The 26,905-nt window shown below is 42.9% G+C and overlaps 3 protein-coding genes across 9 annotated transcripts in view; all 3 read right to left on the bottom strand.

Moving 5' to 3' along the window:
- Nucleotides 1-334: 334 nt before the first annotated feature.
- csrnp2 (cysteine-serine-rich nuclear protein 2) lies at nucleotides 335-7,945 on the bottom strand. Its single transcript, XM_020104739.2, has 5 exons — nucleotides 7,213-7,945; nucleotides 5,326-5,498; nucleotides 4,898-5,160; nucleotides 3,829-4,125; nucleotides 335-3,521 (listed from the first exon to the last, which is right to left on the bottom strand). Exons 2-5 carry the CDS (start codon nucleotides 5,483-5,485, stop codon nucleotides 2,583-2,585), a joined length of 1,659 nt encoding a protein of 552 aa, XP_019960298.2. The 5' UTR covers nucleotides 5,486-5,498; nucleotides 7,213-7,945; the 3' UTR covers nucleotides 335-2,582.
- A 1,873-nt stretch (nucleotides 7,946-9,818) lies between these two features.
- tfcp2 (transcription factor CP2) lies at nucleotides 9,819-18,022 on the bottom strand. 6 transcript variants are annotated; one of them, XM_020104736.2, is made up of 16 exons: nucleotides 17,681-18,022; nucleotides 17,348-17,600; nucleotides 15,701-15,852; nucleotides 15,210-15,286; nucleotides 14,969-15,074; nucleotides 14,618-14,724; nucleotides 14,206-14,358; nucleotides 13,992-14,102; nucleotides 13,578-13,666; nucleotides 13,407-13,455; nucleotides 12,749-12,872; nucleotides 12,087-12,177; nucleotides 11,894-11,994; nucleotides 11,636-11,778; nucleotides 11,117-11,168; nucleotides 9,819-11,018 (listed from the first exon to the last, which is right to left on the bottom strand). In XM_020104736.2, the coding sequence occupies exons 2-16, from the start codon at nucleotides 17,467-17,469 to the stop codon at nucleotides 10,981-10,983; spliced, it is 1,515 nt and encodes a 504-aa protein (XP_019960295.2). In that variant the 5' UTR covers nucleotides 17,470-17,600; nucleotides 17,681-18,022; the 3' UTR covers nucleotides 9,819-10,980. The 6 variants fall into 6 exon arrangements, with proteins under 6 accessions (XP_019960295.2, XP_019960296.2, XP_069383768.1 ...); XM_020104737.2 differs by having other exon boundaries at nucleotides 17,348-17,527; XM_069527667.1 differs by having other exon boundaries at nucleotides 12,749-12,842; nucleotides 17,348-17,527.
- A 358-nt stretch (nucleotides 18,023-18,380) lies between these two features.
- The window catches only part of pou6f1 (POU class 6 homeobox 1), a 9,552-nt gene continuing 1,027 nt past the window's right edge, over nucleotides 18,381-26,905 (bottom strand). Inside the window, exons 1-11 of one of the 2 annotated variants that reach the window (XM_069527156.1) lie at nucleotides 25,895-25,953; nucleotides 25,316-25,395; nucleotides 24,891-25,086; nucleotides 24,619-24,755; nucleotides 23,883-24,108; nucleotides 23,179-23,438; nucleotides 22,938-23,066; nucleotides 22,084-22,317; nucleotides 21,597-21,732; nucleotides 21,342-21,510; nucleotides 18,381-20,578 (exon numbers count right to left, since the gene is read on the bottom strand). In XM_069527156.1, the coding sequence (XP_069383257.1) occupies nucleotides 20,233-20,578; nucleotides 21,342-21,510; nucleotides 21,597-21,732; nucleotides 22,084-22,317; nucleotides 22,938-23,066; nucleotides 23,179-23,438; nucleotides 23,883-24,108; nucleotides 24,619-24,755; nucleotides 24,891-25,077 (1,824 nt within the window). In that variant the 5' untranslated portion in view covers nucleotides 25,078-25,086; nucleotides 25,316-25,395; nucleotides 25,895-25,953 and the 3' untranslated portion in view covers nucleotides 18,381-20,232. Of the gene's footprint in view, nucleotides 20,579-21,341; nucleotides 21,511-21,596; nucleotides 21,733-22,083; nucleotides 22,318-22,937; nucleotides 23,067-23,178; nucleotides 23,439-23,882; nucleotides 24,109-24,618; nucleotides 24,756-24,890; nucleotides 25,087-25,315; nucleotides 25,396-25,894; nucleotides 25,988-26,905 lie in introns of those variants that run through there. The other variant, XM_020104700.2, reaches the window with a different exon arrangement.

Here is a 26,905-nt window from a genome sequence, read left to right as displayed (position 1 = left end):
TCTTCAAATTATTAGAAACAATTAATACGATTCAAAGCTTCCACTTATATTTTAGTCAAGTATTATTGGTGTCTAGCTTTTTATATATATTTGTATTATATGTATTCAAGTTTTTTGTGAATGAGTTTGATATCATAACCCAAACATTTTTTTTATATCAGACCAAATAAAGGACAAAGGTGACGACAGCAGCATAAACTGTAAACTTTAATTCATATGTTCATTAAATTAAGATTCAACAACTGCTGAGAAGAGGCTATTGTTTCTGTTGTTTCTGTTGTTCAGTACAAATCAGTGTATCAATGTTATTCTGAAAAAAATCAACACACGAAACTTTTTCCTTTTTGAAATTAGTATTTTATTGTTTTTACTTTTGTATAAAAAACTTTTTTGTCCACTTTAGGCAACAGTTAGCATGAGAGTCGTTCCCACGGCTCCTTGGATGAAGTCAAATCATATCAGTCTCTCCGACAGTCACACTCCTCATTCACATCGACAAACACACAATCACGTGGTGCACTGGAGTTCATTTGATGCGGTGGTTTCAAACCTAAGTCTATTAGTGGAAAGCCGAGGACAAAAGCTCAACAACAGGCAGCTTGTAATCATCGTCACCTCAAAGATGGTGCTGTTGCACGGCCGAGAATACATGAGAACACAACAGTAATTCTAAAGCCTGGCAGAGGCTGCTTCGTTAGAGTCTGATGGATGTAAGCATCTGTTCATCAGGCCTGAAACCACTGCTTTGGTGCAACCTTTAAGTAGATTTATATTAAGACAGTTTAAAAATGAAAAGGCAAAAAAAGTAAAACATCAGACGTCTCCTACACGGCAGCACATCCTGTGTTTGGCGTCAGCTTTTACCGACAGCTGTAATTTCAAGCAACGAAACAAAGGATCGGTTTTGTGTAAGAAGAGTCGGCACACTTATACAGATCGGCATCAATCAGACAAAAAAGACATTTAAAGACTGAAATAGTTACACGATTGCATTTACATACTGGATGACTGAAACAACCTCATTCCATAATGGCCCCGGTAATGATTTTTTTTTCAGTGCAGTAGCTATTGCGTTCCTACAGGGGGCTCTCCCACACGTTAACGTCAAGTCATTGAGAAACAGCTCCATGGAATCGTGTTTCTCGTGATGGTCGGGAGGAAAGTAGAGAATTGTGGATTTGTAACGTCAGCACCTTTCAGAAATAAAGTACATATCCTCACTATTATACCCCCCCACCCCCTCACACTCACACACACACACACACACACACACATCTCTGAGACCACTCAGACGCAAACACACCTCTGGGCGTACACATGTGACCTAGGCACGCACGCACACAAACACACCTTAAGAGTGAAAATAAAAAAAATACTAATTCAGGTTGTGGTCAGTGTTCCATAAATTAGTAAACTCTCGTCATTTCATAACTTCTTTCACGAGCACAGGCTGTCGTTTTCTTTGTCTCTTTAAATTCTGATTTCTTCATATGATATTTTACTTGATTCAGAATCAAATCTTCAACTCGTGGAGAGATTAAAAAAAAAAAAAAGAGGGCGAGGGAAAATCTACTCTGGCATTTCGTCATGACATGACACGACTACATGGTGTTACTTAGTGTTAGCATCATGAAAGAAACATTTCCTTTCACTCAAAAAAAAAAAACAAAGACCAACATCGTCTAATTCACGAAATACACATTACCAACGGAAATAATATCATAGGCATTGCAACTACAGGTAAACTAGGTTTTTAGGTTTTTTTTCTTTTTCTTTTACTTTCGACGAATCCACAGTCGCAGCCCGAGGTGAGCACGAGCAGCGACTGAGGCCAGTGTTGGTCTGCTGCTCCGTGACGCTTCACCTTCATGTCTCGATGCAGCAGAGCCACTAACGCTCACTGCCCTCAGCTCACAACGTGCAGACATATTTTTTAAAAAAGCAGCAACCTCGGCTCGCTCTTGCACTTTTGCAAATGCATATACAGTACACAAAAAAACAAGTATTTCCAGGATTATTAGGTCTATTTTCAGCGGAGGATACTATCAGAGGCCTTCGTTTGGCTTGACTACAGCACGACGACTGTAATGGAAACTAAGCCGGTGAGTTTCTGACCACACCAGCTTCTTGCGCGAGACAAAACAATTTGTGATGACAGCTTTAAATACCACCAAAGAAAAGGCTTATGTTAGCATTCACACACTGTTCTGTTTGCTGTGTAGGAAATTATCAAAACACTACTCGATGGACTTTTCATCGACGAATGACTCCTACGCACAAGTGTTTTTTTTTAATGTTTTTCCATTAAGGCCGCACCCATCACCCCCGACTGAATTACGTACAACGTTGCCTTGTAACTGCATCCATATTACTTCTGAGGAGTGATGTGTATGTGCTTTCAGCATCTCCCCACCCTCGTGTATCGTTATACTCAAGCTCATCCTCCACATATTTTAGTGACGGTCAATACAAGAGATTGAAACCTGTGATCGTTCACGATGATAGCTGTAATAAATGTGTAAATATGTTATTTATTCATCTTTGATGAAGCTATTGTGCAAATATCTGCAGAGAAGCTAGAATTAAACTTCAGGAGGCAGTGGATCCAGCTCTCCCTCCGAGCAGGACGCCCCTCGGCTCTGATCTTCAGGGCGGCTGCGCTGACGACTCGACGGCTTCTCCTCCTCGACTGCCACGTGCTCCTCTGAGCAAAGAATCACGTCGCTCAAACACTTCTGCCTGCGGGTGATTTTTTCAGGCGAATCATCTTTTGACTCCTCTCCACCTCCTTGTTTCCCCTTCACACTCTCGCCTCCTCCCACATGTGGTTCTTTCATCGAGCGCTCCTCCTGTTCAGCCTCCTCCGCTCTGGGCAGCGTCTCAAAGGCTCCAGGTTCTATGGGACTGAGTTGATAGTAGAGCAGAGAGGTGGAGTCTCTGAGGAGGTCAGAGGGGTTCTCCTCCTGGTTGTCAGAGATGCACAGCACTGTGGCCCCGGTGGGGAACGGCCCCTGCAGGAGGACCTGCTCCACACCCGGCACCTCCGCCTGCTCGGGCAGATCCCCTCCTAAAGCCCCAGGCAGAAGGCAGAGAGGCTGCTCTGTGAGACCTCCAGTACCCAGCTCCTGCTGCACTGCCTCCCCTTCGGCCTCCTCCCGCTCCCTCCTCTCCTGCTCCTCCGCGCTCTGCAGGTGCAGCACAGCCGTCTCGTTCTCTCGCTCCAGTATGTCCTCCTCTGCCAGGAGATCCTGAACCTGTACGACAGTCTGCATCTCGCTCTCCTCCAGCTCAGAGGACAGGTCGGGGGAAGTAGGGCAGGTGGACGTGGGGGAGGATATTGGGTCAGATTCAGCGTATTGGTCCCCGGCCCCCTGGATGAGCATCCTCCTCTGCTCCAGGTCCAGCTTCATGATGGTGTGCAGGTAGTGAGTTCTCACACGCAGCGGGTTGAACTCGATGCGACCTGCTACGTTTCCACAGCCATCCCGAGAGCAGCCGCACGGGAAAGACATCCGATCCACCTGAGGAAGGAAGCAGAGGGAACGATTTCACCTTCACACTTATTTTATTTGAACAATTACAAGTGAATCAAATACTTGGAATCAACTGACCCATTAGTGTTACATGAGTCAAACTTCAACAAAAACTCCACTGAAGTTCTGCAGCAGCATTAATCTTCATTAAAACAATTAATGCAAGTCTGAATATTGACTTCATAGATTCACAACTCGTCTCTGAATCAAGTTGTTGTTTATAGTTGAATTATAATATTTTATACATTTGCTTCTCTTCTTTCTGCACATCCACAAACACACGAGCCGTCATTACCTGGCACTTGATTCCGGCCTGGCTGCAGCCGCAGTGTCGAGGGTCGCAGTACAGACGGCAGTCGCAGCCACATTCTTCCCGCGAGAGGCGGATGGCTCTGAGCTCTGCTTTCTCCCGCGCATCTATGCGGGCGATGCCAGACGCTCGCAGCAGGGCCCGGCGGCGCTTTGTGGGCAGCGGCTGAAGGAAGAAACAGTCGTCCACCTCCACCCCGTCCACATCCAGGTCCTCGTCTGAGACGTCCTCCAGGGTCAGCAGGTCGGCCTGAGCACACTCCACTGTGCCGTTCCTCGTCAGCTGTGGGCAACAGTTAGTGTGGAACTGTGAGCTGTCGACATCATGTGGAGGGATTCTCTTTTTCAAGTTATAGAGGTTTCTAATTGATTGTTATAGATTATTAATGACTGATGCTCTCTATGGTGGGAGACATGTTGTTTTAGGAAAAAGCAATCGTACCAAAATGTAAAAATACTCCAGTCAAAGTAAATTCATAATCCTATTTGAGTCAATGAAACGTTATTAAAAATATTCAGTCTGTAGAAAACCAGCTCCTGTGAGTCACAAGACAAAACACTTAGGATTATGTAAAAATATTAAATTTATGAGTAGATAAATAGATAAAGAGTAAAAAGTAAGAGTGGTAAAGTAAAAGCATCAAATAGTTATACTTAAATTCTAGTACAGCGCTTTTAGTATTCAGTGTTTATGCTCCACGTATTTGGAACAAGCTTCCAGAGAAGTGCAGGTCCGCTGCAACTCTACCATTACGACTGTTTTACTCTTTTATGTCTTTTTTTCAATTTGTTTATTCATTTTTTACATCCTTCATACATACCGTCTTTCTAAAATCTTCGGTCTCGTTCTGTTTTAAGTTGCTTTTACAATTTGTCGTGATGCCTTTTATATTTCATGCAGCTCACCTTGAGTAAACGTAGCTTTACTTTCCACCAGTAATCTACACTGTGTTCATTAAATATTCTCCAAGATAAAACCAGGACTCCTTCAATCAAAGCTCTCTCTGACTAATCTGTGGAAATAATACCCTTGTTCCTTCAAGCAGCTGATTTACCTTCATCTTGCGGGCATTGAGCTTCTCTTGGCGCAGGTGCTGGCGTAACGTGTGCCTGTGGCTGGTTTCCTGTTCACGTGCAAACTCGCCCAGCGTGTAGTGTCTGATGGAGGAGTGGTGGCGGGCCATGCCCAGGGAGCTGCCCCCCTGGCTGGGCACGCTGGTGAAGCCCTGCCGCCGGGGGAAGTAGTAAACCGTCACCACGTCGAAGCGCACCCGCTTCCCCCCCGGTGACGGCTTGTGCTGTCTGAGGATGGAGGTCGCTGGGGAGGAGGAGGAGGAGGAGGAGGAGGAGGAGGAGGAGGAGGAGGAGGAGGGGAAGGAGGAGAGGTATCGTTACACATGAGTAATAACTGAGAGTACTTGAGCCTAATGAACTGCTTGAGTGAGTATATTGCCTGTAATGTGTGTCTTCAGTGATTCCTTACGGGTAAATGCGGTGCTGGAGGGGGGGTTGAGGCTGTCGCAGCTGTCGGCGCTGTCACTGCTGGAGATGTCATCGTCAGAGTCCTTCGGCGTCGAGAACGGAGAGCCGTGGTCCACCTCTTCATATCTTCGTTTGAGGCTGAGGGGCGAAGCTGCCTCCATGGAAACTCGGTGTCTGAGGACAGAGAGAGCAAACTCACTGCACCAGAGCGACACCGTCGGCTCATCGACGTAAACAGACCGAATGTTCTTCTGTCGGACAAACAGCTGGATCATCTGTATCGACTCGTTCGAATCCCACTCTCAACACAGAAACAAGGAAGGTGACATCAGCTGTTTGGTCCTGTCTCCTTTCATCTGTATTCCAGCTCCATCATTTCCTCTCTCTGCCCCCCCACCCCCCACCCCCCACCCCCCACCCCGAAACCCTTTCTCACATGAAATCCTACTTTGAAATCAAGTCTAGGAACATCACCATGGCAACTAGGCAAGCATGGTCTGAGGCAAATGATCTCCGCGGCTTCAGACTCTTTATTTCTTCATTCGTCTCCAGTGAATCAGTTATAAAGAGGGAAGTGTGTGTGTGTGCGTGTGCGTGTGTGTGTGTGTGTGTGTGAGAGAGAGATCGATCATATCGGCAGGAGAGGTCAAACAAGGTGAGTCGATGGAAACCGCTGGATGTGTGTGTGTGTGTGTGTGTGTGTGTGTGTGTGTGTGTGTGTGTGTGTGATGTTATAAGTTGGTCGTCACGCCGCATCGCACAAGGTTTGGGATTTTCACCGCTCAATCCACGTAAATACATTTCTAATAAACCTGTAAATACATGAATGAATACATGTGGTACCTTGTGATTATGAAATGATGAATCCCTGCAGTGTGAATAAGACACCAACACAGCAGATCATCACTCGTTAACCACACAACTGTGTGTCCTGTATAAAGGCCTCGTGAAACATATTCAACGATCAACCCTCATACTGCAGGTACTCCTCACATCACAAGTACAAGGTATGAAATATTTAAAAAATATCACGTGTATTCGTTCAAGTGGATTGTGTGTTGAAATAAAAAACTCTGAGCGATGCAGCATGATGACAATCATACAGCTAATTACTGGTTTATAGTGCAACTCCACATCTGTATGAAGGCCTGGGTTTAACATGTCGTGTCCCACAGCAGGTTTTAAAGCAGTCGAACAGAAAACACAGCCATAGACTGAGTTAATATTTACTCATTCCTATAACACCTCAGTTTGCCCTGAAGCTGCGTCGAGAGACAAGGCCTTATAGAGACAAACCCTGGAGCTGCTGTGATGAAACAACGGCTGCAGACGAGCTGATTCCACCCGGATATAAAAACTCTCTCTGTTCAACGGAGAGGGAAAAATTACAGGTGTAACTAGGACACAGATCTCTGAGAGATGCTGTAGACGAGTGAATTGTCATGTTGCAGAGGGAGAAATCATTGAAAATGCACATGACTCACTGAGCACTCGATAGGAGGAACCGGTGAAATTAAAAAGGCATCGACGTGAACCATTTTCCAACTGGGACTCGGGTAGAAATAGAGCAAAATAGATCAGAGGCTGCATTTAGATGTGAATGAAAACCAGAGTCACCCTCAGGTTGTGTTGGTTTGGACTGTGTGTGTCTGTGTGTGTTTGTGTGTGTTTGAGGACAATTGTGACTTCCTGGTTTATTTGCCTTCAGGGGGACATGGTATGTGGATGAGGTGTTTGTCAAACTTGCAGAAAACTAACCAGACTGTTGTGTTGTGTTGTGTTGGGGGAAGGTTGGATGTGCTCAGTCTGACATGCACATTTCTCCCTCTCTCTCTCTCTCTCTCTCCAGTACACACACACACACATGTGAAACTCTAGACCCTCTTACCTGGGGCAGAAGCAAAGACCCTTATTCCAACCAGCTCGTCGGTGGTTTCTCCTCCCAGCAGCACCAGTGGCAGCAGCAGCAGCAGCACATCAATCCTCTAATAACGCCCAGTGAGATGATGGTTTTTCTGGGGAGGAGGAGGAGGAGGAGAGGGGGGGTCCAGCCTGCGATGCAAACCCACAGTGATCTGCCTCAAAGACTGAGTGATTGTCAAAGTGCAGCACAGATCTATGATGTGACATGAGCCTCCTCCATGCTCATTGTTCTGGGAGATCAGGCAGAAATCAGGAGCTCTGCATGTTCCCCTGTTTAAAGGCCACAGCAGGAGGAGCAGGAGGAGGAAGAGGAAGAAGAAGAGGAGGAGGAGGAGGAGGAGGAAGCGTCATATGATCGGATTTATTCCCAGACACTGACAATCTTCTCTTTTGGGAGAAATCCGCTGACATCTGTGTTCGTTTATCCTCCCGGTGTCTGGGTCTGGCTCTCTCGCCGGGGCGGGGGTCGATGGTTCCGGGGACAGCTTCTCTCCGTCCTCTCGGTTGAACGCGACTCCTTTGATCTGTTTCTTTTTGACCGGATTCGTTACGATGTTGCAGTTTGTCTTTGATCGTGAGGAGAAGCCGCCTGTTCCTCCCCGCTCCGCCCCGGCCCCGTTTGTTACCGTGTAACAATGGAGGCACCGATTCTTCCCCGCAGCCGTATATATACTTATTGTGACATCACAGGCATGCCCTGCACCGGGGCATGCTGGGAAATATAGTGACTTTCCTTTTTTTTTTTTCCTTTGCCTCTTTGTTCATGTTGAGCAGAAACAGATGTGACATTTCTCTTGATGGTTCATGACACAGATATTAAACATTACAGTTAAAATAATAATTGTGTTTATAGGATGACGATAATAGTAGTAATAGTAGTAATAGTAGTTGTAGTAGTAATAGTAGTAAGTAGTAGTATATTGACTGGATGCTCTGAATTTATTCTGTAAAACACTTTGCGAATGGAAATTGAAAAGTTGTTCCAGTTATAATAATAATAACAGAATAATAAGAATAATATTAATTACCATAAGTAGTAGAAGTAGTATTACTAGTAGCATATACTTAGTGTGACATCACATGCATGCCCTGCACCGGAGCATGCTGGGAAATATAGTGACTTCTTTGTTCATATTGAGCAGAAACAGATGTGACATTTCTTTTGATGGTTCATGACACAGATATTAAACATTACAGTTACAATAATAATAGTGTTTGTAAGATGATGATGATAATTGTAGTAGTAGTAGTAGAAGTAGTAATAGTAGTATGTAGGAGTATATTGAATGCTCTGAATTGATTCTGTAAAACACTTTGTAAAATGGAAATTGAAAAGTTGTTCTAGTTATAAAAATAATAAAATTATAATTATCATTAGTAGTAGAAGTAGTAATAGTAGTATTAGTTGTAGCATATACTTAGTGTGACATCACATGCATGCCCTGCACCGGAGCATGCTGGGAAATATAGTGACTTCTTTGTTCATTTTGAGCAGAAACATATGTGACTTTATGGATGATATCAAACACCTCAGCTTCATCTGATTTAATGTATGTGGCTTGTCAAAATGTAGTTACCATAGCAACATGTATGTAGTAAGTCTCCCTGTGTGTCCAACATGGGAAAGGTCTGTGTTGATCATACGTCATCACATGCTTTGTGTTTTATTTAGGTCTTATCTCCATGATTAGCTGTCGTTACATTTTCTGGATGCTCTGATTTTATTCTGTAGAGCACTTTGTAGATGAAATTAGAAGTTGTTATTATCATAGTTAAGATTATAATATTATTATTTGTAGTAGTAGTAGTAGTATATACTTGTTGTGACATCACAGACAGGCCCTGTACTGAAGCATGCTGGGAGGGCTTTTTTTATTGCTTCTTTGTTGATTTTGAGCAGAAACAGATGTGAGCTGTTTGGACAATACAATGACACAGATGAAATAAAGATCTCAGCTTAATCTGAATGACCTCTTTACAACATTGTTATTATTAGCTTGTCCTGATGTATTTACCATGGGAACACAATGAGTGTCCATCTATGTAAAAACCCTCCTCACCTGTGAAGGCTGTGTATTACACAGTATTATTCATACGTCATGTTTTTTAATTTGAATCTGTGTTTTACATCCTGTATGTTTTTTAAGGTCATCCATGTTGGTTTTGACTGCATGTTCTATTTTTCACGTTTTGTTGTTTCAATACTGAGTGCATGCAACATTGGATTTCATTTAGTGAAGCAGTTACTATTATTGTGACATCACGGACATGCCCCGCACCAAAGCATGTTGGGAAATATACCGGGTTTTTTTTTCATTTATTTGTTTTTTGTCGTTGTGCAATTGAGCTGAAACAGATGTGAAAATGTTTTGATAGTTACCATTAAAAAAAAAACCTAGCAAAACTGCACCTCCTGATTCACTATGAGTAAACAGTATTATTGTCCTAAAATCTAGTAACCATGGCAACATAATGAGCATCAATGTATGGAGTAAGCGTCCTCACCTGTGAAAGCTGTGTATGAAATGGTATTAAAATAATCATGTCTCATTTAACTACTTTATAGGGGACTTGGTTTAAAAAAACATTTTTATTTTTGCAAAGATTAGAGGAGAGAAACAGACGGCGGTCAGTACACGGGTACTTAATACTGTCGATGACAAGGGGCTACGATGGAGATCTAATACGCCAAGCTATGGATTTTCATGTAAGCACTACAATGGATTCAACATGGACTAACCACACCGTGTCACATGCAGCTCTGGTGTGCCGTTACATGTGTTAGTATTTGGAGGTGGTGACCTCCAAAGACAACGATGAAGAGATGTAAAAAAAAGAGTATTAAAAAACACAGACCTAACGCATAATTCATCCTGAAAGCATCTTAAAACAATGATCTCCTAAAAACAATGTTGAAAAATGGCAAAAACATTTTGCTAAATAAGCTGATAGCCTGGAAGCAAACGGACCAGAGACAGTTTGCTGGTGTGATCACGAACATAGACTGTGTTTCATCATCTTTCAAGATTTGAAACACCCTCAAGTGCCAGTGAGCGCTCTACACTAACTAAGAATCTAACAGTGTGTGGGAGACTGGAAAAACCTCAAGTACAAATGAGTAGAGGTTGTTAGCTGTCTAAGGAATTGCAGAAGCAAAGCTGGACTCCAGCAGTTTCCCTTCATGTCCTGATTTGCTGTGATTGTGTCTGCTTGTATAAAGTTTCCTGCGTCCTGGCATTTAGCGGCTCCCATAAGGCTTCATGCTGAAATGCTGAAGTCAAGTCCTGTCATTGTAACTGTCTCTCTTTATTTCTAGCTTTGATTTCTTTCCTTTTTGTTTTTGGTTGACGATTTCAAAAAGAAACAAACTGTTGATTCTGAAGCACAGAGCTTTGGCACACCAGATGCTCAACAAACAAATAAACAGCGATAGCAGCTGTAGTGCCACTAACCCCTTGCATGAGGCATAAGCGACAGAGGAAAAATGCAACCACGTACGAGGCTGGGGTGCAATGGCAGGGTGTGAAGGAGAGCACTACTTCACTGTGGTATCAGAGTCACTCCCTCAGAAGTAAGACAATAAGGTTTAGTGAGGAGAGGGTAAGGTTATTCAGTCGCATGTTCATCTGAGCAGCCTCTAAGAGTTTTTGTGGGACTTCGCCACATATTCAGAGAACGGAGAGGAGTACGAGGCTCAGAAGGGCTGAAAGAGAGGGAAACTCCTGCCCAGTGTTCACTTCAAGATGATGTGGTAGCCTTCGTTAGTGTCATCTGGAGAGAAAAGAAAGAGACAACATGGGGAAGGTTAAGGTTCTATGCTCAAATACAGAAATACAAGATTAGGATTTATTACTTCAATGTTCACATACCTTTCATTGTGTCCAGAACAAAACATACTTCATCCTGGAAGTTCTGAATCATCTGTTCAAAAAAAGTTAGAGTTAATGGTTTAATGTTGGAGGAAAACACACTTAAGCAGTTTACCGTCAGTTACTGACACGTGTAATTAAAACTAGTCTCATTTACGTGTGACTCGAAAGCAAAGACTGTAAAAATGAACGACACATCTCTACTTCCTCCAGTTATCCAGAAATGAAGCCAAAATATCCCAGATACAAAGGCGGCCATCTTGCACCAAATTAACCCTCTGACAAATGTCAGCGTGATAAGAACTAAAGTGAAAACCATCTTAGAAAAACCTTTATTTGACATGTACTCCACTAACACGGAGGAGGCAGGGTTTATGACCAATACTGCAGTCAGCCACCTGGGGGCAATCGAGATGATTTGGCTTCACTTTTGGGAGCCGTCGTGAAGTCTGTGGTTCAACATGCAACTTTGGTAGAGGGAGACAGAGCAGGAGATTACAGAAGAAAACATGGCCTCACCTCGTCACTGACAAGCACATGGATGCCAGTAGGACCCTGTTTAAAAATCTGGTTTATCTGTCTGGGTGAGATGTTGAAGAGCTGAGCGATCTTCTCCGTCAGCTCAGCCGCTGTGAGCTCCTCCAAGTAGATGGCGTGATATACTGCGGCCAGACAGAAAAGCAGGTAAGATCAACATGAATTATTTTCTCTCTGGCATTATTACACAGTCAAATGTGCAACTTAATGTGGACGTATGTCAGACAAGAACAAACTAACTAAAGAACGTGTTGGTGGCAGCGTCTCCGTTTTCGTGTTTCTGATCTCGTGCCTCCGGAGACTCTTGGCAAACGTAGATGGTCAGCCTTGGACGTACCACACTATAAAAAAACACGTTCAGATACTTGTGAAGCAGTTCTGGATGCACGAGATAAATGACATGTTTTCAGGTAGGATTACGTTAAAGACCCACCGTCCCTTCAGTGCATTGAAGAGTCTTATACCATCTGCCGGCCCACAGATCTGAATGACATCCTCCCTGGTCAGTTTCAACAGGTCTGCCCCTGGTGCACAGACACAAGACCTCGGTTAAGAGTGAGAACCCCTCCCCCTCCCAGCCTTCTGTCAATACTCTACGTTCATTTCGTCCGTGTTTGCGTCGACTTCCAAGAGCTTACAGAAACGGACAAAACAGAGCAGTTTCGACGGAAACCACGGGGGGCAGCGTAGCCAAAAGTTCAAGCGAGACGGGAAGAATTTTCAACAATATCGGAGGAGACTTTTAGAGTTGCTGATCACAACCTCCTCCACTGTCAACACCATGTTTGTTGGACTCTACACTGTCCTCTAGTGGATGTTTTGCTCAACAACCACGCCAACGTAAAAAACACATGCCGAGGGTAGTTACGGTTACATCTTTCAAAATGGACGTCTCTTCTTTTCTTACGTAAGGGAAACGTAAATGAGCCTTAATGGAAAAGTCTTTTCACTTTATCTCGCCACTTAATCAAACCAGATTTATTTCCCGTCTCTGCTCCCTTTTTTCTGGCATCACAGTTAGCAGCAGCCGTAAGGGACACGAGACGAAAATATTTGTATTACTTGCAATACTTCCATATCTGGGGACCATTTTACCTGAGAAGTTGGTGAAGAGCCGACAGAAGGGAGAGAAGCGGTTTCTGTGAAGCCACTGTTGTGCATCCTGTGGAGTTGCTGTGGGTAACAAATTCTGAGAAGGAGAAAACAAGACAGACGGCAGCTGACAACCACCAAGATCTTGTTTTAAAAGTCAAGTCCATCATATTTGTCATCATCATCTTAGCTTTAAAAAGTGTGATTGTATTGTTTTGGTTTAACACGTACAGATTTTTCAACAGTCACTATTTGCAAATACAAAACTAACATTTTCCGACATCAATTTTAAAGACAAGAATTTAAATTAGGTGTGGTGACACTGTAACTGTGCTCTTAACATAAATTAGCCTGAATCTACATATTTAACCTCGAGGTCATGCTGGCAATTAAAAAAGTTTCAGCATAACGCCTTCACTGGGAGTTTAACTTGAATCGTTTTTGACTCATTATCATCAAGCACTATCCTTCACACCACAACACAGGTTTGGATGATTTCAGTTTAACTCAAGTTTTCTAAGTGCATTAGTAAATCCACTGGGAGGCAGATGTGTAACACTAAGATGTTATTTTTTTATATGTGAACATTAACATGCAGTGAGGCAGGAGGAGGTCAGGCGGTCATTTCAATCCAGAAAATTAAAAATGCACTTGTACTTACATCTGCGACCTGAACAACAGGCTCCGGCTGGTGGGTTGGGGACCCGTTTCTAAAGAGGATGAAAATGTAACCATGTAAGAGTCTGTGGTCCTGAATGAATAAAACTACCACATTTCTGTGATAAATTAAACTTACAGCGTTAATAACAAAGTATTGGTAGAAAATGTTTACCCTTCCAGGACTGGGAAGCTGTTGGGTGTGCTGTTGAAGCCAGGAGATGGCGAGTTGTTGACATACGTGACCTCGGGCCAGGGAGAGCACTGCCAAAGACAAACACTTTTCTTATTGTGGCATTTGGAGAAGTTCAGGAAAAGCTTCTGCTACATCCAGTTATAAGCTACAGCTTCTTCATTTACATTCAGCTCATGCACACAGTTTGTGTTTTAGTCTGTTTGTGCACTAGCCACAGCTTTATTTCATAGTTTTACGCAGTTTGTATGCAAGTACGAGTGTCTTAAAGCGGAAACGGGCAGCCACTGAAGAGTTGGCTCTCGAGCGTCACAACCAGATTCCATGTGGACTTATTAAAGTTTCATTTTAATGACCCTCGTCTTTATCATATTGTGATTTGTCTCACATACTCACCTCTGTCAGTATTGTGGTTTCGTAGGATGACTGGTACTTTTCCTTTTCCTGTGGTGCCCTCTTCTCCATCTTCTCCCTGTCCGTCTTCTGCTTTCTATCTGCACCTTTAGGCTGAAACACGTCATGTGTGGGTCATTAACTCAACAAGCGTTTGCATTTTAGCACATCAACTATTCCTCTTTCAGTTTTGCTCTGTTCCTCTCAGTCCCCTCACCTTAAAGACTTTGACCTGACAGGAGGCAGAGTGGAGGTGTTCCGTGTACTCTCCACTCTCATTCTCTTTAAAAGTGTCGATCTGGATGCGGAAGGGGACGCCCTTTTCACCCCCGTGCTTGCGCATTGTGAATTCTGTGCTAATGCAGTGAACCTAAAAAAGAAAGGAATATTACATTTAAATCTATAACGTTAGAAAATAACAATTAAATCTGAGCAATCAAGACAAGAAACAAATATTAATTGTATTAGTAATTATTGCTTGCAGAATAACATTCACTTTACATTCACATAATAGGTGAGTACACTAAAAGTTAACAAGCTTAGTGCTATAAAATGCCTGAGATTACTGCCACTGCTTTTCATGAATGAAAGTGATTCAGGAAAACAACAGTGTTGCTCCGTCGCTCTACCTGGATAAAAACTGAGGTTCTTTTTGATGGGTCCCAAAGGAACTCCACAGTGTTAAGCTGAGTAGGGTTAGCCCTGGGGTCGATTATGCCGACAGACATGGGGATATCTGCAACGGATCAATGCAAAACAGGGTGTTATCAGAAGGAATCTTAATGGACACCATCTTCTCAACAATTTCATCACCGCCATCTTGTGCTTGAAGTTCAGTTTAACAATCCAAATGCTGAATTTAAGGAAGATTTACCGAAAACATCTTGGAGATTAATATACATACAAGGCTGCACAGCAACACTCTTTCCACAAACACAACAAGTGCCATGGAGAAGAACCAGAACTCTCTCTGTGCTCACCCAGGTCGAGGATGCGATCCCCAGGCCTGTTCCAGCGCCAGCCTTCCAGCTGCTGGTGCTCTGTGTACTGAAGTCGTCGGTCATGAAACACTACACGAATAATGCTCTGAAATCCAGAGAAATTCAGTTAGGAGATTCAAAGGAGATGCAAATGCTATTCAAACACTTTCACTCTGGTTTCACCGGGCAGCATCTGACCTGTAAAACCTCTGTATGTTGTGGCGGCATGTCAGCATCTTACCTTCACCATTTTATCAGTGATTTCCGGAAGTTCCCCAATTTTCCGATTGTCAAGCATTCTAATTTCATAGGACTGCCCTGTAATGAAAAAGTCCTCACAGTAAATACATGGATCTCACGTTCAAGCTGACACAGAAGATATATAACCTTTTTAGTCATGCAACATACATTATGAGACAGACTCATAATACATCACAGTATCTGTGTAACAAAGGAGAAAAGAATACGATTGAATGGTTTTCACCTTAAAGGTAAAACAGACCAAGCAGTCAGAAAAGAACGTATCACTAACTTGGTTTAAAGGTCAAACCATCTCAAACTATATTCCAATATATTTTTATAGTGATTGTTTTTATCTCCACCTCTACTGCCCGCTATCAAATTGGTCTATAAAGATTTACAGTGATTCAGCTAATAAAACTGGGGGAAGTGATTTGTCTTTCAGTAGCTTTTGACTCGTGCTTAAAGATGAAGAATTACTCTGTGACGGACCTTGGTTGAGGTAGGTGAGTGTTTCATCATGCAGTTTAACGGCCGGCGAGGTAGCTGCACACAGAACATACTGAAAGGGAAGGATCTTGTTTTCATTGTCTGGAGGAAGGTTGGACTCCTCCTGCTTGAAGATGGGGAGGGCAAGTACATCACTGGAAAACAAAGAGAAAAGGTACAAAGCTGTGACTTAGCGTCCAACAAACCTGAGACATTAATTTGAACCTTTTCATATTAGTCTACAGAAAACAAATGTAAATGTATTATTATCAACCTCATGTTAAAAATAATAAATCACATGGAGAGTCTCACACCACCATCAGCAGACAACACGTGAGGCTGAATGGAAGGTTTTGGAGTTTGTTAGCTTTCCAGTTCATTAATTATCATCCAGGAAATTTGGGTTACATCACTAAATACCAGGGTATCCAGCGAGTGTCTCATTACTCCTCTCAATACAAGAATTTCAAGGAAAATGCAGGTACTTTGAAGCTTGTACAGCCTCATGTAATGAGCCAGAAGAGGACACAAAGGAGTAATCCTTTTCCTGTAGAGCAAAAAGTTGGACTCAGCTAAATCTAAATGGATATTATATAATTTAAATCACGAAAAACTGAGCAGCAGCAGCATAAATATCTATCTGGACTTTAAACTCCCCAAACTAAACACCAGAGAATTGTGTGCAGGTATTTATACTCAGTGACTGAAGGCTTTGCTGCATCGTGATGTAAAAGTATCGCTCTTCAGCAAATTCTTCATCCAAGTGCAAATCAGTATTTTTACATAACCCTGCTGATAAATACACAAACAAACACTGAAGAGTTGAAACAGAACCTCTTTGACAGATGTTATAACTCACATCAAAGTTTCCTGAAGACCGAGGTAATCACATTAAATGAATTATCTTAACTGATAAACACTTCAAAACCAAAGACATACTTCACAATACTACTAAGAGAGAAATAGTAATTAGCATATTACTGTTTACCATTAGTCGTAAGTACCACTGCCCAGGAGGTGATGGTTTCATCTGTGTTAGTTTGCAGGATTATATAAAAACTTCTCAGCTGATTTCCATGAAACTTTGCAGAGGGGTGGGGCATAACCCAAGAAAGAGCCCAATACATCTTTGTTATTAAATTATTATTATATTAAAGATTATCGTGGATTTCTCAAAGAAAATCTCAAAAATTGGATCTTGATGAAAAAAGTCAGGCGTGTGAAGGGGACTGACATTTCTGAGTCTGTGCAATCTGCTGCATATCCACATAAAATCTGGTTCATGTGAATTCAACTGTGGTTTCATAAGGGGACTGGTGGTCCTGGCAGACGTACATACTCTCTACTCAGTGAGTTCTTAGTTAATTTTCTAAATATAATCACACAAATTAAATTAAAATAAAGTATTTAAATGTAAAGGGTCCCTTCTAGAGTAAAGAACGACATTTCTTATAACTTAGTTCATTACACACTTCTGAAAACACCACTAGGATTATTTTATATTCAATTTCTGCCAATGAAACTTTAGAAAAGAAAAGAGATTGATGTGACCAGACTAAAACAGTCACGGTGCACATGTTCCACACGTACAGAATAAAGTCATGAGACAGATATTTGGACAACAGTGACAACAGAGGACTCGTCCTGCACCTCATGCTGTAAGCTCCAGCACCGAGCTCCTGTCCAATGCCCGACAGGCTGGCATCGAAGTCCTGGACCAGTCCGGACTCGATCACTTCATCCGTGAGGGGCAGCTTCAGAGCCCACGCCATGATGGAGGGGATGTGGAGGTCCGGTGCAGCTCTGGTAAAAACAGAAGTTCCACGCGATCTTCAGAGGAAAGTGACACAGGGGAGTTTATCATCAGTCACGTTGCGATGCGAGCTGCTCAGATCCAGACAACCTGTTGGGAAAAGCTGCAAATCTTTCAGACTTCACTCTTGTTTCCGAACCACACACTCGTGTCAGAGGTTTTGAACTCACCTCCGAGGGAAAAGTGCAGCTACTTGCTGACACTGCGGAGGTCTCGTGCCATCACGTCGCGCTGCTTCTCCCCAACACTAAAATAAACATGTCGAGCTAACCGCTTAGCTAGCGACGCAGCCTGCCAGCGAGCCTTAGCCCGGAGGATGCTAACCCCTCTGGGCCTCTGTTGACGGGGGGTTCAGGGGGGTAAATGACTCCCGGTAGACATGTCTATGAACGGAGATCCATCAGAATTCACTCAGCGTCTTAAATGAACGTAAACGAACGCGTCGCTTTTGTTTGTTTATCTGGCGACGTCAGGAAAAGGAGCCAGCGTAACTTCCTGGTTCTTCTTCGTGTGGTGTTTTTTTCCCCAGCGGTAGCTCGAATGTAGCTCATTACCGCCACCAGCCGCTCATCGCTAATAACACAAGGTTGAATAAGATGGATGGATAGATAGATAGATAGATAGATAGATAGATGGATAGATAGATAGATAGATAGATAGATGGATAAATAGATAGATAGATAGATAGATAGATAGATAGATAGATAGATAGATAGATGGATGGATGGATAGGTGGATAGATGGATAGATAGATAGATAGATAGATGGACAGACATGAAATTTTAATTATAAAAATTGTGTTTTTTGAGTCAAATGTTCAAATCCACTAAAACAAATGCAAAGATCTGTACATCAATACACAAGAAGAGATTAATAAAGACAAGTTTTATTTGATTCATTTGAGAAAAAATGACAAAAAAAAGCATCTGACATTTCTTTTTTTTCCCTCATGTCACTAAGACCTTAACTTCTTATGTGCTTTGCCAAAAAACAAAGAGCTGAAACCTTATTGATTTAATTAAGCTCCTCTTTTCTGTATTGATATCTTAGTATAATAATGGATGTTGCATATATTGTCTTCCCATATTGAACATGAAGGTAAAACCTGTTTAAGTTCTATGTTATATTAATTGTTTTCAGTCCACTGCAATGTAGATGTACCGTTGTTAAAAAGGCAAATATGGGGTGGAACATAAATTGCACCATTTATCGTATCATTCACAAACTCCCCAAAAAATGCCGGTTTTATAATTAAACTGCAGTACATTAAATTTCATCTGCATAAGAAGAACATTAAACTTAGTTGAAGATGATTGCAGTTTTGCCTGTATTGATACACGTAGCAAAGCAAAGCCTCCTGCTTTTTAAAAATTCTTACAACACAGAAATGAAATTCTTTTACAAAACATCAACGGAAACCTTGCACTGCACATACACACCATCCATAACACTTCAACTTCCACTAAAGTGCAAACAATTCTTAAAGAGTTGGCAAAGAACTGCCACAGTCTTGTTCCTATACATTTTATAACTCCACACTGGACTCAGTCAGTTCGAAAGTCAGAACACATCAACCATAAAATCTTCTTAGTAAAACAGTTAATTCTTCCTTTTTTTTTAAATTTAGTAAATCCATTTGACTGATATTAGGTTTAGTATGAGGGAAGAGTCTGGCACAAATATCTCAGGTCAAATTAAGGTCCTGTCTTGAAAATATTACGTAACTAGAGAAGAAAAATGTCACTGAAGCACTGTCGAAGCATTAAGGGAACAATCAACAGATAAAAATACAAAATACTCTCAGAGTACGATAAGCGCATTAAACAGAACGCATAAAAAGACGACAGACAGTAATAAATTCACACAAGTGTCACCCACATACAGTATTTGTATTTTTCCACAGTCAGTAACTCGCAAGAGAAACGACACTTTAGAAAAAACTGAAACGCGCCTGCATCAAGGTCAAGAGCCCGAGCCACAGTATTATTGTGATAGGAACCTCTCTGTTGTCTGTGGAACATCAGAAACAACCGTTTCTATGAAGGCCCGACATGTGACGTCTGTCATACTGCTGGATGAAACGATCGAAGCCAAACTACAGGAAATGACGAGTTTTTAAATCAATCTCTGTGATTATCAATAACAAATATCGAAATGATGATTGTCCCAAAGAATCCGGAGTCAATTCGAGGACAAAGTGATTTTTTGGCATTCCTTTAGACAGCTTGTAACAGTCTCATGTCTGTCTGTCTCTTACTCGTTTCCAGAACTGCTCATGCAGTGCAAATACTGAGTGAATATAAAGTTAATGAAGAGCAAAACATGTGAAACCATCCGTGGTGGTAAAAGCACATCAGAGCAGAATGTCAGTCATCATGTCAAAATGTGATTAAACTCAATATTAATCAATGTTTGCCCACTTGAAAGAAGTCAGAAGGGCAGCCTATAAAACCACTTGTACAAAAGTTCATAAAATGTTTTTAAATATGATGAGCGGACCATGCACTTTGAATTCAAACACAATAGTAACTTATTTCTGCTTATCTCTCATAAACCTTCATTCATGTATTTCCATATTTTTCTCAAAAAAGTTCATATTCTCTCAGCTTTTACAGAGTTTAAATCATATTTACAGCACTATTTACATCTGTGTCTTCATATTAAATGCTCTGCTTTCAAAAAGGACTAACGATCAGCGGCGAACTCTCCCAGGACGAGGTCGCTACTGAACCTGGAAGACATTGATCTTGCTCGTGTTTTTCAGCGTCTGTCGCCGGTTGCAGAACCAAACTCTCACAACCTCTCGGTCGTAGTTCAGCTCTCTCGCAATTTCAGTGATCTCCTGACCCGTCGGTAGGGCATTCTTCTCAAAGTAAGAGTTCAGGACTTCTATCGCCTGCGGTGTGAAACTTGTGCGCCGCTTGCGTTTTTTGGAAGGTTCACCGCCAACGAACTCCATCAGGTTCTGCTGGCCCTTCTGGTTCCAGTGCTCGGCCTCAGCCAGCCACTTCTCCAGCACTGGCTTCAGCTTCTGAGCACTCTTTGGGGTGATATCCAGCTTTTCAAACCTGCAGCGCAAAAAAACGCTCAATCTGTAGCATTGAATGATTACACACTGTATGCACGGTATCTCCATTTGATCCCTATGACACATTCACATGGATCAATTTGCAGGGCAGTAAATGAGATAGTTTAACAATATGTTTCTTCGGCCACTAGGGGTCTCTCAATCAGAAGAAGTTTGATGATGTCAGGAAGCAGTGTGGGATCACTAGCTAAATGGGAAATGTATTTAGATTTACTAGTCTTATGGACCAGTTTTCACACAAACATTCACATGCTTCTATAAACAGGGTTTTCTCTACCACATGCCGTTCGCAGCAGTCAGGGGCCATGTGACGTTCACTGTCTTGCCCAAGATCGCGATGAGTGGACAACCTGTCTGCTGAACGCCTGGTTTTTTCTTCTTTTTGATGCATGAATAACTCAAGCTCATTTTATTCAGTTGTGTTTCTCCTTTCTATTTGTAGGTGGCGCTTTCACTGGGGCTCTATAGTGACATCTAGTGGCAAAATGACTCCTCCATATAACTTCAAATGCTGAAGTCTTTACCAGATATCAAACATGTCACTGTTACAACTGTGCTACGAAGCACGACTGTACTAACACAGCAGACCAGATGAAAACAGGATTGCTATTCATGTGCATGTAAATCAGGTTAATGCATGCACATATAAAATGCACCGTGTACACAGTGTCATTAAGAGCAATACATCAGTTTTTCGTAAATGAGGAACGCTCATATGTGCAAAGCAACGTGAAGTAATTTACCTGCAAATGGCAGACTGGCTGTAAGCCGGACCTTCAGTTGCGGTCAGAGCCTGTCCTACTTGCGTCTGCGTAAGCCCCAGGGACAGTCGACGGATCTTGAAATTCTTGGCAAACTCGCGAATTTCCTCCAGATTAATGCCCTCCTCGCTGCTGACTACCTGCTGGGGTTCTACAAGCGTGAAGAGTCGGGTTAAAAATACCAACCCACTTACAACGGATCTATGTTTGGAGGAGAGGAGAAGGAGGTGCACCTACTGCTGACAAGCTGGCCCACTTTTGCTATGTCTCCACAGGTGATGGGTACCGTGGGGGAGAGCGTGGTGGCGGTCTTCAGAACAGACGGCTGCGGGGCGATGACAACTGGAGACTGAGTGACAGTAGTTACCGAAGGCTGGGAGGAGAAAAAATACATAATATGCTCAGATGTAACCTGTAATAACACAACTGGCAAAATGTGATAACCTCCAGGGAAAAGAATCTAGTGGTATTCAAACATCGTGGTATTTTTACCTCTGTTTACACCCGTCTGTTTGTGTGTTGGTTGGTTTGTATGTTTATTTGTATTTGAGCAAGATTACACAAAAACTACTGAACAGATATCTATAAGTGTTTGCAATTTGGTTCATTTTGATTAAACTTAAGGGAACGTGAGCTGCACCGGGAGCCAAACTAGTTTTTTATCTGTTTCAGCTTTAAAGTGTAAATGCAATAATTATATATTTGTTCTGGAATCAACACAAACCTGTGTGTGAGGCTTGCTGAGCATTGGAGGAGCAGCGGCTTTGGGCAGAACCGCGGCAGAGGTGGCAGCTGTGACCGGTCCATTCCCCACAGTGGCGATGATCTGACCCTGGGTGTTGAGAAGCAGCTGCGGGGTGACAGTCTGGACCTGGAGACCATGGAGGGGGAGAGTGGACGTCGCAGTCCCTCCAGCCAGAGAGGCTGGGTTCACCAACAGAGGGAGGGTTCCTATAACCTGAACATTTTGTTGGAGAGTTGGAGAAACACGCATGAATAATTGAACCTAACCCTCTGTGCTAGTTTTCAGTTTGCTGACATTCAACAAGCTGTCAGGGTAACGTGTTCGCTTCGGGGAAAAGAGAACGTCCTTGGAATAAAAATCATCTCTTTCAAGATTAAACACTTCTCTGAACTGTAATGAGCTGCAATAATGGTGAGATTGAGTAATGAAAGACTTTGAGAGGACAAATCAGTTTTCAAAGTGTCTCACGCTCCACTGACTTCAAATAGAATTGCTGATTGATGTTAAACAGAGGCTGACATCCACTATGACTAAAAACAGAAACACAAAAACATCTCTATTGTCCTTGGAGATTACAAATCAAAACCGTGTAAGTTAAGCACACTGCTTGTAAATTACTCGTTCTTAGATTTACCTTTCTCATTTTGTTCTGAAGCCTGTGATGTGCTCCAGGCAATTTCAATCTAGCAGTCTATTCTTGTTTTGGGCGAATTACACAACACTACAAACAAACTGTTTAAAGCACCACACAGAACATTCAACTCTGAACTCACAAACATAAACAGAAGAGAAACGGAGCAGCAGCTGTGAAAGCAGTATGTTATGTCACCCACCTGTCCCTGGGCATTTGTGATGATCTGGCTCGTGATCCCCCCCATATTGGACATGGCGCTGGTGATGATGGGGGTGGAGGCGAGGGAACTGAGGAACTGGGGCTGTGCTCCCAAAGAAGCTGCATTGATCTGAGCAGAAGAAAAATCACAACATGTGCACGGAGCACAAGATTTAATTGAACCATGGAGCCAGATGTTAACAGCTGACTCTACATGTAAATCACTACAGTGGTCTTATTACAATAGCGGGATTGATGGAGAGTCCTGCAGTCTGCAGAGCTGCCACAGATATGTTGGACTGAGCGACGCTGGTGGCCGCCGAGGTAGCCTGGGCTGCCGCCACCTGAGCGGCAGTAACCTGGGCATTGGTCACCTGGGTCGGCTGAGACGTCACCTGCTGCAGAGCTGCTTGGATCGGCTGCATGGAGGCGGCTTGAGGCTGGAACAATGTCTGAGCGTTTGCTTGTAGCTGGGGGTGGATAGAGTTCAAGACGGTCGCAGCTGAAGGGAAATTCAAGGGTATAGAATCTGTTAGCGTTCTGAAATTCTTTTTATTGTGACCAACACTGTTTAAAACATTATGACAAGAGAGTATAGCCAAACTGGCGCCTCTGTGAGGTTGAACTCAGTTACTGACGCTTAGCAGGGATTGTTTACCTTAATTAAAGTAAGAGTCACTTAAAACGACAGATGTTGATCTGCAGATCTCCTCTCCTTCCTCTGTAAAACGTTTCATGCTGATCCACCCAAAAGTTGTTGAGATATTTCCATGTAGAACAAGATGGAAGAGCCATGTGGTTGCATTCATGGTTATTTAAAGAAATTAATTCTTGTCGAGAGGGGATGTGTGTGTGCTGTGATTCTATTGTACTTTCCATTTTCAGTCGGAACAACATAGGCCAAATGGGCAGCACACGTGCACGGACACGGAGTTTGGTGTTTTACCTTGAAGCCCAGCGAAGGGCAGCTTGAGGAGGTTTGCAGCCGTGTTGGCTGCAGTGAGCCCGGGGAGAGCCGCTACATTGGTGGTGGGGAGGGTGAGAAGAGCCAGGCTCCCCTGACCACCAATGGAGCCAGCCATACTCAGGGGGATGAGCAGGGGCTGCCCCAGCGACCCTGTCTGGGCCATCATGCCGGTCATCAACGTGGCCAGACTTTCCTGGGTCAGCACCTGGTGATGTGAAGAGACAGATAGAAACTGAGATGATTAATGATTATTAAAGGGCAATTACACTGTTTCGGTCCTACATGATCTTTTATTGTGGTGTTTTACAGGAGAAATTTTATTCAACTATAAAATGATATGATGATACAATGATGAATACATTATTCATTACTTTTAGACAAAATTAATAATCCAGGAATAATTTTGTGCTGCACTTTTTAAACATGACTGTTTTCTTGGTCTGTGGTGGAGCTGGGTGCAGTTTCCTTTCTGAAACTGTCATAGTAACCTGAAGTAATTGAACCCTGAAGCTGCACCACCGCTGCTGCACAAAGAGCCGTTCACCTGTTTATTCAACTTCAGAGAAACTAAACCCAGTTCACTGAGCCCTGAACTGGGGAATATCCCAAACCCTTGTTTGGTTCTGACTCTTGTTTCAGGTCAACTCAACCAGGCGACGGGATTCTGTGTCTGACTTGAGATGAACACGGAAAATGTGTTAAGTCATGGTCTTACCTGTGGACAGCCTTGTACAGTGATGGGCATGGTGGCCTGTGGCTGCGTCAGGGACACACTGATGGGAACAGCAGAGGTCAGCGTTTGGACAGCGGGGGTCGGAGCCTCGACAGACACCACCTGCTGCTCACCCAGCACTGCAGGATAAACGGACAGGGTTGTTTCTTAGTGACATTTGAAGTGGATTTCTCAGCTTCCAGCAGCAGTTCTGAAGAAAGTGTGTCGCACACATAAGAGCAACAAGTCACCTGCTATCCAAGACCATGATTTACCTATTCCCCCACTGCTCTGGGGCACAGTGGGTTCCTCCTGGGTGCTGCCGTCGCCCTCAGTTTGCTCTTTTGTGGCCCGAACCACTCCCTCCACAATTTTGCCTTCACTCTTCACATTGGTTATTGTCAATGGCAGCGGTGCATCGACCTCCACCTCGAGCACACGGATGGTCTCATGGCCGGACATCACAATGACCTGCGCAGTGACAAGGAATTGTTGCTAGGGTTGACACAAAACACAAAACTATTATTGAAGACAGATGAATATAACAAATAATTTTGCGGTATGCAACAATGAAAGGCCGATAGGAGAGGCAGCGAGACAACCTGGGCTGGAGGACAAAGTGCAGAGACACAATGCAGGAAGAGAGAGAGAGAGAGAGAGAGAGAGAGAGAGAGAGAGAGAGAGAGAGGAGGATGCATACCTGGTTGTCTTTGGCAGGGAATTTCAAAGTGCAGGATTTAAATGGCTGAAAAAAGACTTCTGCTGTCAGACAGTGAATGGCTAAGGAGAACAGAGAAGCCGAGCACATATTAGGAAACAATGACCAAAAAAAAAAGAAAAGAAAAACAGACACAAATGAGAAGAGCATGAGTACACCCAAACAATGACATAAGCATCAGCCAACAAGCATCTCAAGCAATGTTTTCTTCAAGCTCCCCTCGTGCATCAGTGAAGAGCATTGCTTTTGTTTGCTGACTATGTCTACACACAATGTTACTATAGAGAGAGAGGGGGAAAAAAACAATAAATTATTAAGCGTGACAGTTCAGAAGCTGGTATCCCTCACGAGCAAAGAGCAGCAGTTATTATAAGTTGGTAAAACATAAAACGTGTGATCTCAATGAGCCGTGCATGTGGAGATTTAATCACTTTGTTATGATGCGGTGTCGGCACATGGGAGGGCGACAGGAGCGAACAGCAGCAAGAACAAAAAGACGATCTTGTAAACTACAGGTTTGGCTGAGCTGTGTGTGGCCTCTCACTGCTCCGACAGCGTTACCTGCTCATTCACAGTGAGTGGGGCATCTTTGGCAGGGAGATCCTGGGAGTTCATGGCTCTCTGCTCCACCACCGTCACTGTTGTCCTGGCATCCTGAGCAAACACACAGAGATGAGATGAGATCAGTGGTGGGCACTGTTGCCTTTTCTCTTTTTTGCACAGATTAGACAAAAAATGTAAAACTTGCTAATTAGCAAATTATAAAGATGCTTGTGGTCCAATTTTTTAATCTTTCAATATTGCGCTCCACATTATCTAGGAGTGGTGGTGGGTGGCACCGTCGCCTCACAGCAAAAAGGTTCCCGGTTATGATAGGGAAATTGCACAGATAGAAAATTATTATTGCAAAGTTAAATTAACTTTATATTTATAATGCGCTTTTGATAACTCTCCTGCAAATTCTTTGGGTGACTCATTTAACATCAGTAGACAAACTGTTAATAACTTCACCACCTCCTTCTAAGTGTGATTTGGAATAAAAACGCACGAAGGTGACTGTGCAACTGGGCAGAACTCTAGTAAGTAAAAAATGCAACGTAAACAAAAGAACTATGAGAACAGAAACACGTACAATGTCAACTAAATAAAAGCAACAAAACAGATATTGCGCATATATGATACTGAAATTGTAAGGATAGAAAAGGGTGATTCTAGTGTTAAATTAGTTGGAAAGGATCAGCAATTAACAAAACCTCACTTTGGCTGAATCAGTCAACAAACTCTCTAAAACTTCACCTCCTCTTTCTGATGTGCTTTGGAATCAAAACACATGAGTCCACACTTAAGGGGGTAAATGCTGGTTAAAGCAAACACACATGCACAGAGGACAGTACACTAGTAAGTAAAAAAACACAAGGAACTATAAATAAAATAGAAATATGTATAATGTAAACTAGTAAAACAGTATCACGCTTGAAATCGCATGGATAGAAAATGATGATTCTAGTGTGAAATGAAGTGGTCGCTGGTCTGACAGAACCTCTCCTCCAGACACTTTGGCTGAATCTGTCA

Source organism: Paralichthys olivaceus, chromosome 6 (assembly GCF_024713975.1).
Source record: "Paralichthys olivaceus isolate ysfri-2021 chromosome 6, ASM2471397v2, whole genome shotgun sequence".
Classification (NCBI taxonomy): domain Eukaryota; kingdom Metazoa; phylum Chordata; class Actinopteri; order Pleuronectiformes; family Paralichthyidae; genus Paralichthys; species Paralichthys olivaceus.
Note: the sequence above shows the minus strand (reverse complement) of the source record. Positions and strands in the feature narration are given on the sequence as shown.